Source organism: Silurus aristotelis, assembly GCF_946808225.1.
Source record: "Silurus aristotelis genome assembly, chromosome: 13".
Lineage (NCBI taxonomy): Eukaryota > Metazoa > Chordata > Actinopteri > Siluriformes > Siluridae > Silurus > Silurus aristotelis.
Window position 1 is genome coordinate 17,542,832 of NC_139586.1, and position 16,125 is coordinate 17,558,956.

The window sequence follows — 16,125 nt, forward strand, 5'->3', positions numbered from 1 at the left end:
TCCAGCAAAAGAAAGAGAGGGATTGCACATGTGCTCTCTGCTGTCCTGAGTGCCTTTAAGCCCTTTGTTCCCCTGGCTGAATGCAGTTAATTAGCAACAGTTACTATAGCAACTGCCTCTCGCTTCAAAACAATGTCTCATTTTTTTTTGCAGCTAAGCTTATCGTACTGTTTACCTGAAGCGCTCGCCTCTGGCTCCTTGCCCAGCCTCTGAGGTTAATTGTGACAGCAGCGAAAAAACATCACAACCGCTGCTTTGTGAAGAGAGAGAAGTGTGGGTGGGGGGAGGAAGAAAGAGACGAGAACCCTCAGCGGCGAGAGCCGAAGACCCAGCACTTACATAATTCACCTGCTTTGCGAGCCTCCATTCAGCCTGGCCGCAGGCAATTACATACCCTCTGGAGTACATCACTGCACACATGGCCAGATGTGAAACATGACAAGAAAAGCAAAATGGGACATTGAGATCAGAGAAAATGTATTTAATGGAGGTTATTGTGTGTGCGGGAGCGCCTTGTGTCAAATTGCTTTGAATAATGCACCCCTCGTAAGCTGCTCTCTCTAATGTGTCTTGAAAATTTTTTTCGAGTATCTTTGTAAATTTGTAAATTCTACAGAAACTTCTTACTTTTTTTTTTTTTTTAGTCTTAACCTGATTTACAACATATGGCTTGTCTCCATGCTTTTGTCATATATGATAAGGATGCAAATATATAGATTTTTTTTTTTGTTTCCAAAGAGAGAGTCCATCTCAATGTCTGGGAAGGGACAGAATAAAAAAAATGAATTTTTAGTTTGACCGATACTATGAAGATGCCTAAAAGCCACCATGGCATATCACTGCAAGCGAGAAACCCACAAGTTGGCTACAGATACGTTCTTGGTCAAAAAAAAAACAATTATCAAACATGACAATGGACAAAAAAAAATCCATGTAACTTCGTTTGTGCATATGTGACTGTTTTCTGTACTGATGGATGTCTAAAGAAGGGTGTAATGATTTTCTTTGTTATTAGAGATTATTTAATGTAGGATCTCTACATGGAGGACCTGTTATTTTATAGTTTGTTTTTAAAAATCTGTGAAGATCTTATTGGGATTATTGCTTCTGTGCAGTGTAACAAGTTATAATCTTAAAACCTTGGTGAAATTGCACAGTCTCGGTCCGGAGTCTACTCTGATAAAGCAGTCTAAATATCACAGTATGTTTTGGATGATGCTCAGGAGCACATGCAGGCTGTTATGATTATTATGTGTGAAAGGACCATCTGTTTCAGGAACTGGGTGCTTTTAGCGGCTGCTATAAGGCCCTGGCCACCCGAGCAGTATTTTACAGTGCATCTGTTTGCTTAGGAGGTGGCGAGCGTTAATCATATTGTGGGTTTTTTTTTTTTTTTTTTTTTTCTCTCTTTTGGGGTGGGTTTTTTTTTCCCCTTTTTTCTTTTCTTTTCTCTCTCGATCGTGACCCAAAAGCTGTAAGATGTTTCGCGTCAGAATCAAGGTCCATGCATAAGAGCAGATCGGACCTGTTTGCCGTGCCGCTTTGATGAGGCATTTGTTTTTGCCCTGCTACTGACACGCCGCACACTCAGTCATCTCATCAGGGCCAGGCGGCCGTCTCAGACGAGCACTAAGTGGCACTTGGTTTGCAGAGCTGCTGTGGCTCAGTTAAGCGTAATAAGCGAGCCTGGCCTCCCCCGTGGACCGCTGCCGCAAACCCGGCCACCCGCTGCGAGGATAATGAGGAATTCTGAGATCCGCTCAGGCTCCCTGTGCTACCTGCGTTCAGTCCGCGAATGGAGTCTGGAGAACTTCAGCCTCATACGCACTCTCACACACGTACACACACCACCTATACAATCCCTTACTTTTATCGGCACGCCGTTGTGGCTCGGAAGCAGCCCAGTAGCTTTTTACACCTGCGAAAGACACGTTTCCAATTACACTGCGATTACTCTTCATCGTGTGAAGATGAGTTGCTGTCTTTCTCAGTGCAAGCAACTGGTTGGGTTAATACAGTGAAAGTTTTTTCCTCTGGTGTCACATGGATATATCCTTGGTTCAGATTCGTATCAGTTCTAAAGAGCAAAAGGATTTAGCATCTGCATCCAGTCATCATTTTTTGTTATAATGAAATGTTTGCAAGGACCTAGAGGTTGATTTATCTCATGTTGTCCTGTAGTATTTACATGTCTTCAGTTTAACCACAAAATCTTGTACTGTGGTGTTGGTAAAGTAATTTTCTCCTAGTGTTGTTTTGTCCATTTGACACCTTTTGAGCTAGGCAAAGACTGTAGTGAAAAACATATGGTTTCTGAAAACATGTCCCCAAGTGACACACTTCCCTGCTCTTATTTATGTTTTACTTTATCGTGCAGACCCAATTCTTTTTTATAACAGGGTATTTTAAATATAAAAAAAACTTTTTATAAAGAGAATTGATGGTTTTGGCCTTCTACTGATTTTAGTGAATGGCTCTGTTCTATGTCATTTATTGCTTCAAAGCCCTGAAGATTCTTCATATCTGAAAACTGCACAGCTCCTGTTTATAGGTAGACATTTTGTGAAAAATTGTATTGTTCTAAGCAGTATTTGTCAAGCTATATACATAAAATCAGACAGACAGAATTTAAGAGCTAAGTAATCAAACCTGAACCCTTGGTTACTATAATAATTTTTCTACTACACTTGTTTAAAGATTTGTTCTTTGATCCAGCTGCATCTTTAAAAAATAAAAATAATAATAAAATATTTGTTTGTACTGACCAGTTGAAAGCACTTGTTCTTCAGGTTAGCTGAGCCATCCCATGCTCGACTGCCCACCTTAAACCGACTGCCCAAGGCATTCGTCACTGCAGTCTGGTTACACTGCGAGATGTAATTTTATTGACAACCTTTTTTTTTCTCCCAAAACATGTTTGTAAGATATATAGCTGAAAGACTTTGTCTCCTCAATCCTCGGTCAGTTTTGGCCTTTGACATTGGTATAAAAAAACAAAACCATGACCCATCTGAGATTTAGTTTCCTAATGAATTCCAGAGCAAGAAAAAATAAAGCTTTGTTGTTTTTTTTGGTCCCAGAAGACCGTCGTGTGGCTTTTTTCGCTTTGCAAGCAATCTGCCGCTTCAGACTTCACACTGGTTCCTCATCAGTGTGGAATGTGGTGGGAGAAATCTCGTATTGCTCTATTAGCGAAAGCGCACACAGTTATCACGTAAACTCAACAAAAGCTACAGATGATAGAGAGCTTTCAAATTTATCTAGGAATGTAAAACATTTGCACTTTAGTCTTTTCTCTTTATCAAGTAAATGGCTGTAGTACAAGACCCACAGATGTACCAGGAAATCTTTGGACTTGCATATTAATTTTAATAATTAATACATGTTATAGATCAGCATTTTGAAAAGTTTAAAAGTAGAAGGGCAAGCCTTCCATGACACAAAGATTCTTGTCCACTGTTTTTCATGGCAGATAGTAATCATGATGACATTGACATTTATGCTTTACTTCATCTCTACCTAAAAGATGCAGCAGCGCTTTACTTCTTTAGCTTGTCCAGCTCTCTTACTTCCACCTCTATCTTTACACTTTGCTCAAACAGATTAGATTCCAAACCCTGTTGCAAATAAACATATTTGTTCTCATCTCATAGATTGCTGAAAAGCAGGGCAACACTGTGCACATGTTCTATAGCTTTAACTCTAAATCCAGCATTTGCACCAACATCTATACTGCTTGGGCTACTTTGGATTTCTAATTAGCATGACCTTGAACATCACTCAAAGATTTTACACAAGAAGAGAAGCTTTTGCTCTTTTATTTTAATAAGCTAATGTCCTGTGTCCAGTGTCAATGAAATACAGTACCAAGGAAACATTCCTTTTTACCAGCATTGTCATTGTGTAGATTAGGTTTTTTTTCTTTTTAGTCTATAGTCTTCATTTTTATTTCAGACGTCACTGGGGCGGTTTGTACAATCTAATTAACCAAAGACCATGAAAGTTCACTTCATTGGTCTTTTGTACTCTTATTTGCCAGGATGTGTGTGATCTCCATATGCAGGTCTACAGTAAGCAAGTCTGAAGGAGCGTTACTTAGCGTTTGAGAGGGTATGGAGTGAGTCCAGCAGAGCAGACAGCCTGTTCAGTAACTGGTTTCAGGTTGCACAGCTCCAATTGGCTGCTTTTGTGTGTCTGAAACAGAGTGCTTTGTACCATTTAAAGACATAGTCTAATGAAATGAATGATTTGCTGTAATTGAAATAAAGGGATTCGGATCATTTTACATAACCATTATTATTTTTTGGCATCCTGATTGTCGAACATTACATGCATTACTGAGATGTGTTCTTAAGAGTTTTAAGAAGTAAAGGATTTGATTTGGAATGCTTAAACCAGTGTGGTGGAAAAAAAAGGAAAATTCCCATGCAATTTGCAGCTGTGAAGACATTGATTCAGGCCTGGAGCCTGAAGAACCAGAACAGGATCCGAAGGGAGTGCAACATGGGTGTGTGTGGTGTGTGTGTGTGTGTGTGTGTGTGTGTGTGTGTGTGTGTGTGTGTGTGTGTATACGAAGCATCAGGGTCATAAAGTTTGGCTTTTCATTTACACATATTGGTGCCTGCTAACAGGTTTCTCTTCATGTTCAGATGCAGGATTGATCCTGAGAGATTGAAAATATTGATTTAACCCTGCGTCTGACTGTGTGCGTGCTGGGAGGTGCTAGTCGGCGGCGTGTTCACACATCAGCAGGACTTGAGTTCCACCGTTTCTCCAAACCTCTTGGGACTCCTCATTACTGCCTTGCATTTTCCCTTCTCTCTCTTCCCTTCTCTTGCTCTCTCTCGCTCTCGCTCTCTCTCGCTTTATTCACCCCCCTGACCAGACCTGCCTCAACAGTAATGTATGTGATGATGATGATGATGATGATGCACTTGCGCCTTCTAATTGATAGAGCAAGGCCATGGAGGACTGGCTGCATTAATTGGCCTTCTGGGAGCTTGTGCAGATTCAGCGAGGTTGGAGTGGCTTCTGCTCTGCTGACTTACACTGAGGAGTGGAGAGAGAAAGGACAAACATGGCCAAGTTGAATCCCCTCCCCACCTGCGGCTGTGCTCTGGGGATTTACGAGGGGTCATCTAATGTAATCCTCTCTGTCTTAAGAAGGACCTGGGTGAGCACCTGCAGATTTCTGCCGTTGGCTTGTCTGTTTGCACAATGGATGTTCGTCATTAATCCCCAGCCTCCCGACACCCTTCGTCCGCCTGAACGTCCATAATTCAGGCTTTTAGCGCTAACCCAGGTCACCAGGAGTTAACTATCGATTCCATTTTTGTGTTTGGAAACTTTGTATTGATTCCTAAAAGGATATTCATTACACTTAAGTGTCTTTTAATAGAGCATTTAAATGAACTGCAGTCAGGTGTGACTCATAAGACATATGATCTATTACTAAGTCTTAAATCTAACACTGACACTCAACCTTATTTTATAGTAAGTTATCTCATAAGTAACTGCTCTCTGACCTTTCACAGGAACTCCTGTGACTCAGAGAAAGCTCACAGCTTGTTGCCTAAACGCTCTGTTAACCGTGAATACTCTCAGATCCGGCTTGTATACCACGCCATTATTTGCTGCACAAGAGCAGCGTTTTAGAGTGACAGTGAATGAGTAGCGTATATAGTCAGTAGGTGTGATGGTGGAATGTGAAACATTAGTGGTTTCTTTCAAGCATGTAGTACTTTCTGATCTCTGCTAGCTCTAGACCACAGCTGCAAGCTTTTCGAATTCGCTTCCTATAAATGCTCTCTCAGAGGAAACGCGTGTTGTATTTTCTCACCAACCTTCATCTTTTGGTTGATGTGTGGTTATATTGAATTAAAGTGGTTTTGTTGCCTTTTATCCCTTTTTTTTTCAGCTTTGACATTTTTCATAAACCTTCTTGCTTGGTTGAATATTGGCCAAGAATTAATGCTTTAAAGAAAGGATTGAAGGTGAATTGTGACAATTCAGTCTGGTTTCAAGGGATTCAAGATTTGAGAAGTAGATTTTGTTCCATGCAGCATTTTCTTAAATTTAAAATCGCTTATTTTTCCCTGGGCACCTTTTGAGATACAACACAAATTGATGGGCAAGTATAATCTATTAATGTTTGTCTTTTCTGTTTTTAAGCATTTCTGTGAAATAAATTGCGCTGCATTTAGGAATGGTTATGGGAATTGCAGAATGAAAAAAAGCATTAAATGTCATTTGCAGAAAACCCCAAGTTACAGTTTCACTCTATTTGGGAAAAGTCAACATTGGCAAGTGGCAAATTATGGATAGAAGAGAAGACCAAGTGTGTATGTGCGAAAAACTAGACAATGTTTCACACACTGAGAAGCAGATGGCATGGGGGGCTAAGGTCTAAGTAGACTGAGAACTCCCAGCAGACCCACAGTTCACCAGGTCACTTTGCACAACATATAGGCTTGAACCTTGAGCTTGTAAAGCCAGGGGTGAGTGGGAGTGCAGCATTGTGACCCAAAAAGAAAGACGGGTGTGGGTGTGAATGCTCTAGAATAAGGTGTGGTGACTTTGGCCTTGAAGCCTTTCCTCAGTCTTGGTCATCTTTAAAGCCTGGGCCCCACCACTATTTAAGAGCTTAAACTAGCCATATTTGGCAGCTGGTTGGCAGGAATCAGATGTTGGGCTCTGCAGCTGTTATCCAGTGCAATTTTTAAAAGGATTTCATTGGTTGCATACACTTGGTTTCAATTATGACTGAGAGTAGTACTTGATAACCTATGAAACCCAAACTTATCCAAGAGGTCAGATTTACCATGCATTTCAGAACAAGAGCTCTTGCCACTGGTTTTGCTTTTCTAGTCACTTTGAATTTATTGAAATAGTTGAGCTGACTGGTTTAGTAATGTTTTTTTTTTCTTCTAAAAAGCTTTATAAATGTGGGTGTTGCTTTAAGTACACATGCTTTCAATATAAATGACGTGCATGACAGCGCTTTCAACACAAAGGGTTTTGGTGAGGAAATTCCTGGATATATTTTTGGTCTTCAGTATGATACTACATTTGAAATCTTAAATGCATCCATCATTTCAATGTCAAATCTCAATGCTGTTCAGCTTTCAATGCACAAGCACTTTTCTTTGTTTTTTCTTTTCTAAAATGCCTCTCATCTTCACCAGTCGTGTTTCTTAGAACTTGATCACATTTATTAAAGGCTTCCTATCTCCAGATTATACAGACACCAACACTTTCAGGGTTCCTATCCCTGCCAATGAACCTTGGAGTCTGGAGGTTGCCTGAATGCCTCTATATTGTTGGTTTAGTCCATTCTAATGCTAATGTCAGCCCAAGACCCTTGAGTCATCTATCATGCATGACAGGAAAGCAGGAGTATTGTTTAGGCATGATGCCCCACACTGGAATAGGACAATTGCCTCCATTTCTTTCATTGTGAACAAGCTACATCTACTTAATGTTCCTGCACTAACGTGTCTGGATTCATTGTACAAGTACAGTACATTTTAGACAATGTGTAATGTCCTCTTTAACAAACTGGCAAGTAAGTGCAACCTTGACAAGTCATTTTCCATTAATGCACACATTTCATCAAGAGATTCTTCAAAGATTTTTGCTTTTTGTCCAAAAAAAAAAAAAAAAAAAAAAAAAAAAGCCCAAGGTCTACATCATTGTCCCAGATAATTGCACTTTAGTTTATATCCAGTGGGCTTGTTGAGTATTCGTGGGGACTAATTAAGGTTAAACACAGGCAAAATTATTATCGTGGTTCTTCTGTCACAAGTAACACTTACCAAGTTACAACCTAGAATTAATGACAGATTTCGATGTGGTGCTGAGATCAACCAGAGCTCTGTACATTTTGAAAAACTCTCTTGTTTCTCAAAGTGCTGTGCAAGGCAAAAAAAAAGCCACATGAAGAGATGCTTTGCATGTGTGCAAGTGCCGCTGGCTCACTCTCACACTGTGCTAGCACAATCCAGCATGCACTGACATCATCGCTGGACCAGATGTGTGCATGGCCTTGCCTGTTAAACCATAGTACTACAGGAAATAAATGCTTTGCTAACAACATTGCTCTGCAGCTTTATTTTGCAATCGAATAATGCCAAATAGTGCTTGAATACTCTTTAATTGCTGAAGCTTTCCTTTGATTAGATCATCTGTTTTGTTGAGATGGCAGGAAGTAAGATGGGACCACATTTTTACTTTATTTTCCTTTGTGCAAAAGCAATGGCAGTTTTCCTTCATCCTCTTTTCCTTCATCCTCTTTAAGTAGAAGTCGGATATTAGTGTTGGCAGTGGTGGAGAGGAGTATGGCTGAGAACTGGAGGGAAAGGGGAGGGGTGTGCCACGTGTTGCTTAATCCAGGGACAAGCCTATAGATATTCTTTACCACCAGTACATTCCCAAAATCCAAATCTTCAACGACAGTTCTTTAACTGCTGTGATTATGAAGTACATAATATACACATTTTCTTTTTTATTCACTGTAATGGCTTGCTCATTTAGTGGCACTTCAGTTTAAGACTTTGGCTCAAAGAGCAGACCTCAAATAGTGGGCAAGTCTAGACTCATTAATTAAGAATACAAATTTATGCTTTTGAAATAAAAGTTCAAATACTGCTTGCACTGTGCCAGTTGGACTGTTTGGGCGATCCTGAGAAAGAAGCAATAAAAAAACCCCAGAGGAAATAACTCACAGAGGAGTGAATTAAATGCAGGCTGTTTGAAATCTTCCACTAAATGAAAGGAGTGTGATGGAACATGGTCAGAAAGTGGCAGTGGAAAGGGAATATGTTGTAAATCATTCTGGCCACCACTGCAAGCAGCATGGAGGTTAGAAAAGCTGCGATGGGGGTAGTCAAGGGGATCTGTACAAACCGAGCAGCTGTGTAAACCCTACAGATTGAGGAAGGGGCTGGACAGAGGCAAGCAGAGAGACTGGGAGGGATAAAGTGAAAGAGGGGAAACTTTTCAAGAAAAGCAGTTAGCTATACCCCCACTTAGCTGACTTCCACATCTCAGCCTCAAACCGTGCAAATAATCAGTGCGCCGCCTAGTTTTGAGAAAGAACTTCTGCCTGGCTGGCAGCTGGATTCAAAACCACCTCCAATACAAGCACAGAAAAGCTTTGAGGTTTTCTTTCCCTGCATATGAAGGGTAAAGGCTGAGGGAGTCTGTACACTGTGGAGGGTGTCCTGAAAGCCCCTCAGCAGGGAGTAGGGAAAGAGAGGCAGTCCGGCAGCCTCAGAGAGGGGGGTAGAGCTGTATTTTTAATGGAAAGAGAAGTCAGCTGCTGAGGGGCCAATCAGAGTGGGTGGGGGTACCTCAAGGCTCCATTGTGGACCACTGCCGCTTAATGGCTATTGATATGTCTTCAGACCTCCATGACGTGTTCAGATACAACTTTTTTCTTTTACCAAAGAGGGCATAGAAAACACTTTCACTCTCTCCCAAAAGCTCGGACTCTAATCTTTAGGGTAACCTAATAAATACCTAATCCTTCCCCTGCTGTTTTAAGTGACGGGATCGCTGTTACTGAGCTGACGTCCTAAACCAATTCACCACAGGAAGGTTCTTATCGGAGTAGGCCACATTAATTTTTAAACACTGTCCATTTTAGTAGGAGATACTGTATAAGGAACCAGCTAATGCTAAATCTGTCTTATTAGTGAAGCTGAAGCTAATATGCACCTTACAATACATGGATGAAAGCAGCTCCATTTGATTTCCCCTGCCAAGTGCCTGGAAAGCATGTAATAATAACAAGGACCAGGGCTGCGGAGTTTGTAAAAAGTACATGTGGAAGCAATAGTGGCTAACGTCATGATGTCTACCCAAATCTGAACAGGATCTAAAAATTGAAATTTATATTGTTAAACCCAGTTTGCTTAATTTGCCATTTAAAGATAAATGGTTTGAAAACTATATACTTTCCTAAAATAAAAACCAGTTTCTCAAACTTACTATGAAACTTTCTTTTGGAAAACAGTGAGTTTAGCAGTCTTGACTAATGCAGTACAGTTAAGCAATTAATGCTGAACATTGTGGATTTAAAAAAAAAAAAAAAACCTTTTAATACTTTTATTAAGAAATCTCCATGGGGCAGGGCAGCTTGGTCACGTGTATTGGTTCTACTCTCTTCTTAAGCAGAACACTAGTGCTGATTAGCTTATGAGTTGTACAGAATTACTCCTTCTAACCTTCATGGGGGGTAGCTTGTGTGGCAGGGGATTTGAAGGCCTTGAATTTGGCCTGTCTTCTTTTTTTTTTTTTTTTTTTTTTTTTTGTGCCAGCGTTGTTTTGCACAGCAAACACAGGAGAGAAAGCACACTGCCCCGATCCCACTGAGCATGGTGGCTTTTTTCCCCCCTTCAAGCTGGTGAAAAGAATGAATTATTCAGCAGTAAGCATGCTTACAGCTGGCCGATTGTGAGCTTTGATCTAGGAATGGGGCGTCTGCATGAATGGGCCTTATTGTCATGTTATGTGTACACAGTGTGTGAATTATTGAAAGTGGCGAGGGCCCCGGCTTCATCTGGGAGAGATTACAGTGCAGGCATGCTGTGGTGGTGAGCTGGAACTGCAGATCTCCCAAATACTGTTTATTTGTTTTTGGGTCACATGACTATTGGTACAGCCTTAACGAAGAAGTAGGCGAGACTGCCCCCACACTTTGACTCATCCAAAACTCACACAAACATGGGCCGGAGGCTAGGCAGCAGTGCACACCTGTTGGGTGGGGCCTTAAGTGGGCTTTTTTTTGTTGTTGTCTTTACCTAAAAGGTATTTCTGACTTTGTGAAGTGAGCATATAAAGACTGAACATGCTTCTGAGCTATAAATCTTACCAATCTCACAATATACAAGATCATTTATTTTTTCAGAAACGGTTTATACTCCTTTGTCTGTTTGATGTATAAATATTTAATATCTCATTGATGGAAAAGCTATTTGTTAAGTAAAGAGCATAGCTGTGGTGTGTGAACATCAGTACTTGATGGAAAGGTGGCCTTTCTTTAGCTGGTGAAGGACAGTGGCCACACTCACACTCACACACAGACACAGAGAGAGCTTCTTTTTTCACGCGACAGGTGTGTAATGGCAGAAGCTCAAGAGGCATTACCCGGCCCTGCTGGCTTTCATCTATCCCACCTGAACACAGCGAGCTCACCCTGTGCACAGCAGGGAGAGGCTGCAGCCTGCACGTGTGTGTGTGTGTGTGTGTGTGTGTGTGTGTGTGTGTGTGTGTGTGTGTGTGTGTGTGTGTGTGTGTGTGTGTGTGTGTGTGTGTGTGTGTGTGTGTGTGTGTGTGTGTGTGTGTGTGTGTGTGTGTGTGTGTGTGTGCCCTCATTTCACACACCCTAGCATTGCCACAGCCAGCAGCATCTCCTGCACTGCAGTCTATATACAATACTTATTACACATCAGTCCTTCCTTTTTTTTAGTGGCTCTAATATCTCTGGGCAGATATTAGCATCCTGACCAACTCCATCACTGTATGGTATGGAGGCTCCACTCTGTGTGAACGTAAAAAAAAAATGGCAGAAGGTGGTCAAAACCGCCCAACACATCACTGGCACTTTAATATTTATTTACTGTACATATGTTTACATGTACACTAACTATATTGCCAAAAGTATACACTCACCTATCCAAATAATTTAATTTAGGTGTTGATTGATACTTTATTAATCCCACTGGGAAATCGCTTTTAGGAGCTCAGTGAATTCCAGCATAGTACCGTGATGGGATGCCACCTGTGCAATAAGTCCAGTCGTGAAATTTTCTTGCCACTAATATTCCACAGTCAACTGTTAGTGTTATTATAACAAACTGGAAGCGATTGGGAACGACAGCAACTCAGCCATGAAGTGGTAGGCCACGTAAATCCACTGCGCGGGTCAGTGGATGCGGAGACGCATAGTGCACAGAGGTCGCCAATTTAGTCAATAGCTACAGACCTCAGCTTTATGTGGCCTTCAGATTAGCTCAAGAACAGTACGTAGAGAGCTTCATGGAATGGGTTTGCAAGCCTTACATCACCGAGAGCAATGCAATGCATCGAATGCAGAGGTGTAAAGAATGCCGCCACTGGACTCTAGAGCAGTGGAGATGTGTTCTCTGGAGTGACAAATCACGCTTCACCCTCCAGCAATTTAATAGACGAGTCTGGGTTTGGCGGTTGCCAATGGAAACGGTACTTGTCTGACTGCATTGTGCCAAGTGTAAAGTTTGGTGGAGGGGGATTATGATGAGGGGTTGTTTTTTAGGAGTTGGCCTCGGCCCCCTAGTTCCAGTGAAAGAAACTCTTAATGCTTTAGCATACCAAGACATTTTGGACAATTTAATGCTCCCAACTTTGTGGGAACAGTTTGTGGACGACTCATGCCTGTTCTAACTTGACTGCGCACCAGTGCACAAAGCAAGGTCTATAAAGACAGGGATGAGTAAGTTTGGTGTGGAAGAACTTGACTGGCCTGCACAGAGTCCTGACCTCAACCCGTTAGAACACCTTTGTGATGAAATAGAGCAGAGACTGCGATTCTCGTCCAACATCAGTGTCTGACCTGAAGAATAGTCAAAAACTCCCATTAACACACTCCTAAACCTTGTGGAAAGCCTTCCCAGAAGAGTTAAAGCTGCTATAGCTGCAAAGGGCCAACATCATATTCAACCCTATGGCTTAAGAATCGGATGTTACTCAAGTTCATTTGCATGTGAATGCAGTCAAGCAAATACATTTGGCAATATAGTGTATATATTACATGCGGTCCATATACTACATATTTATCTTCACTTGTCAATTTGCACAATTGATACTATTTGCATTTCTGGTAGATGCTAAACTGCATTTTGTTTCTGTGTACCTGTACTATGTAATGACAAAGTTTTATCTCTTGCTCTCTCTCTCTCTCTCTCTCTCTCTGGGCAGATGATCTACCTTCAGCTAAATAGTTTTCATGAATGCATGTTATTAGCTATACAAGAGAATCTGCTACAGAGCCAAATTGATTTATGTTTAGAAACCTGCAGATGCACAGGCTCAAAAATAGCGTAATATTTTTATGCTGAAAACTTGAATTTCACATTCACATTGTGCTTGTTTATAAAAGCTGGTTATCTTACACAGGGCCAGATTTACAAATTGAAAACAACAGTTCTATGGCAACCATTGGATACAGTTGGACACGTAATTAGAGTGGCTCCGCACCTATAATTTGCGTAATAGTTTTGAGGTGGCGGCATGTTATTAACATATGAAAAGGCTAAGCAGGGGTCATTGTGCCTCGCATGGGCAATTAGGGGTGAGCCAAGGGCAGAAGAATGTTTGGAGCTGCCATTAATTGGAAATCACTACAAAGCCATGCTTTAATTATAATTTAGCGAGAACAGCACAGCGTTAAATGGACATATTTCCTTTGCCATTACGGGCTGTAACAGTATGAATGTCGGGATCTGTTTCCTTTCACGACGTGAAGCTTTGAAGAAATTGGCCTTAAATTAGATTAATTTGAAAGGCTATAGAGTCACACGGCTTTTTTCATGCTAATACCATGTGTGGCGTGCGTTTGCATTTAAATGACACTTGTTTGTTTGCTCCGGGGACAGAAAACAGCCCCCGTGCGCCGACCATAATGAAGAATATACATAGCGAGGCTGAATAGAGAGACAGGAATCCGATCATGAATATGTGAAGACTGTCTGTGCAAATATGTCATCATCTCACTTTGTTTCACTTTCAGGTCGGAATGAGCTGATTGCCAGATACATCAAACTGCGGACTGGGAAGACGAGGACGAGAAAGCAGGTAGGAAGCAGCGTTGCACGCACATCACACAGGAAGGCCATTTCTTTTGAGCGTGCCTGCCTGCTGCCTGAGCTTCTGCATAAAAGATTATTGAACAGATTCTAGTATCCAGCCATCACACAGTTAATGGAAATACATACTGCTATACATTTCTATACAAATATACTCACATAGCATTTAGATATAGAATAAACTTTTTTACACACAAACGCAAGCTTTGCTGCATGCCCTGGCTGGGAGTAAATGGACTGATGTGACCTTGGAAGTGGAGCACTATGCTGAGACTCCTCTAGCAGGCTTTTTTTTTTTTTTTTTTTTTTTTTTTTTGCTGCATGATGGCACGACACTGAACTGGGCTGTGGCCAACATTCACATAAACACACACACTCTCTTAAAGATTAAATAGCAATAAATAAATTTCTCTCACAGTGAAAGAAAATCACCCCACACACCTATTCAGTCTTTTAGCCAGTTTTGATAGAGAATCTTTAAAGCCTGTGTTTAGTTATATCTAAATGTATTAGTGCTCATGGTTCAGTTGTAGAGAGAATAAGCAGTAAGGAGATTCAAAAACTGCTTGTATTTTGTAGTTGTATATTGTCAAGGCTCCTGATTTTGTAAATTGCTAAACTACAGCTGAACTAGCCTTTTGATTAGCAGCTAGCTACAATGCGATTTACTAAGAAGTAAAGAAACCTACTGTACTTTGTCAAAGGGAGGAAAATCAGCGCTTGGGCATTTTCATTTTATTGTGAAGCTGCTTTATTGCTGGAGCATAGCTTTGGGACACTAGGAAGTGCTCTTTTCTGTTATACCTCCAAGTAATCAAAGTGGAAAAATGTATTAGGCATTTGGGATTTACTGAAACAGAATCAGTTTTTTGTTAATCGCTAAAAGAAACGAGATTTTGTTTCATTTATTGTTAAACAAATAGCTGATATAAAATTCCCACAGTGACAACTGACGTAAACTAGACCACGAAGGTAATGTTTTTGGCTTTAAAATGCAAAACAATTAAAATGTTTCAAATAGTTTAAAATGTCATTTTCGTGGGTACTTCAAGCAAAGATCAAGGTAACAGCATTACAGCGATGTGCTAACATGACCACAATTACATCCTAATTTGATTTGCATAAGCCCCATCTTAGCTGAAGTGATTGTTGTAATTAAATTGCAAAGGTCAAAGGAGCACTTGCACCACTCAGATATTTGCAAGTGACTTTGTAGCGTCAGAGAGCTGACTGGCAGTCGTTATTAGCATGCCAAATTCTCCATCCTCTCCCTTCTTTTTTTTTTTTGGTTGTGTGCAACCTCCCCAGTCACAGTGACATAGCGCTTAGCAGAAGTGCAAGCTCCACAGGCCGCTAGGTAAAGCGCTCAGTCCCTAAAGGCTACTAGACATGCCCATTCGGATTCAGCGTGCAGCCGAGCACATCTGCTGTTTCTTAATGTGCTTAAGGAGCCTGCATCCTCTTTAATCAGCTCACTTAAAAGCCGAGGGCGAGCCAAGCCGGTGCGGCTGGTGGTTTCGAGCTTGGGCTGTGCTTCTCTTCTGTCCTAGTAAGCCCTGCTGCTAAATCCTTCCTTGAGTGTTTTTATGGTGGAGAAAAAAATAAGTGTAATTACTTTTCTGTATTCTTTTGTTTTTCCTTCAAAAAAAAAAATGGAGGTGTCTAGTCACATACAGGTCTTAGCAAGAAAGAAAGTTCGTGAAATCCAAGCCGCCATCAAGGTAGGTCTGACTCCACCCCCCCCTCATCGCAGGGGTGGGGGGTTTTCATCACTATGGTTACAGGCTGTTTTTTCCTTTGTCTTCCCTCCCCCGCTCCCTGACCCCACAGGTGTCTAGTCACATTCAGGTTCTTGCCCGGCGGAAATCTCGCGAGTTTCATTCCAAGCTAAAGGTATGCGCTTCTCTGCTTTCGGCCCTGTGGTTGCTACGCCGTCTTCCTTTTTTCCACGTTGTCCCGGTTTCCCTCTAACCTATAACCTCTTGCATGCGAACATGGGTGCTTTTGCATATAAAATTCACTTCTTCCACCTTTTCTTTATCTCTTTTCCTCACACACACCTTTTGTAACACTGCGGCCGTTTGGTGGTTAGTGTCTTCTTTTTTATGACTGTTTATGCTGCTGGGCCTTCATTGACCACTAAGTGCATCTGCTTTGAAGCTACCTAACCCTTGGGACCTCTTTGTAGTGCGAGTATAGTTCGAGCGCCTTTATTATTAGCTTATAATGCTGACCTGAATAGAGAGCAGGCAGTGTGGGTGGAGAAAAAAAAATCCAACCC

At 41.3% G+C, this 16,125-nt stretch overlaps 1 protein-coding gene and 1 long non-coding RNA gene across 8 annotated transcripts in view; both read left to right on the plus strand.

Moving 5' to 3' along the window:
- tead1b (TEA domain family member 1b) overlaps window positions 1-16,125 on the plus strand; it is a 68,701-nt gene that overhangs the window by 32,333 nt on the left and 20,243 nt on the right. For 3 of the 7 annotated variants that reach the window (XM_083558860.1, XM_083558861.1, XM_083558859.1), the window contains exons 4-6: window positions 13,769-13,833; window positions 15,503-15,565; window positions 15,675-15,737. In XM_083558860.1, coding sequence (XP_083414986.1) covers window positions 13,769-13,833; window positions 15,503-15,565; window positions 15,675-15,737 — 191 coding nt within the window. The remainder of the gene's footprint in view (window positions 1-13,768; window positions 13,834-15,502; window positions 15,566-15,674; window positions 15,738-16,125) is intronic. The other 4 variants (XM_083558865.1, XM_083558863.1, XM_083558864.1 and 1 more) reach the window with 2 other exon arrangements.
- The window catches only part of LOC310735791, a 174,310-nt gene that overhangs the window by 12,705 nt on the left and 145,480 nt on the right, over window positions 1-16,125 (plus strand). The gene's annotated exons all lie outside the window — the stretch shown is intronic.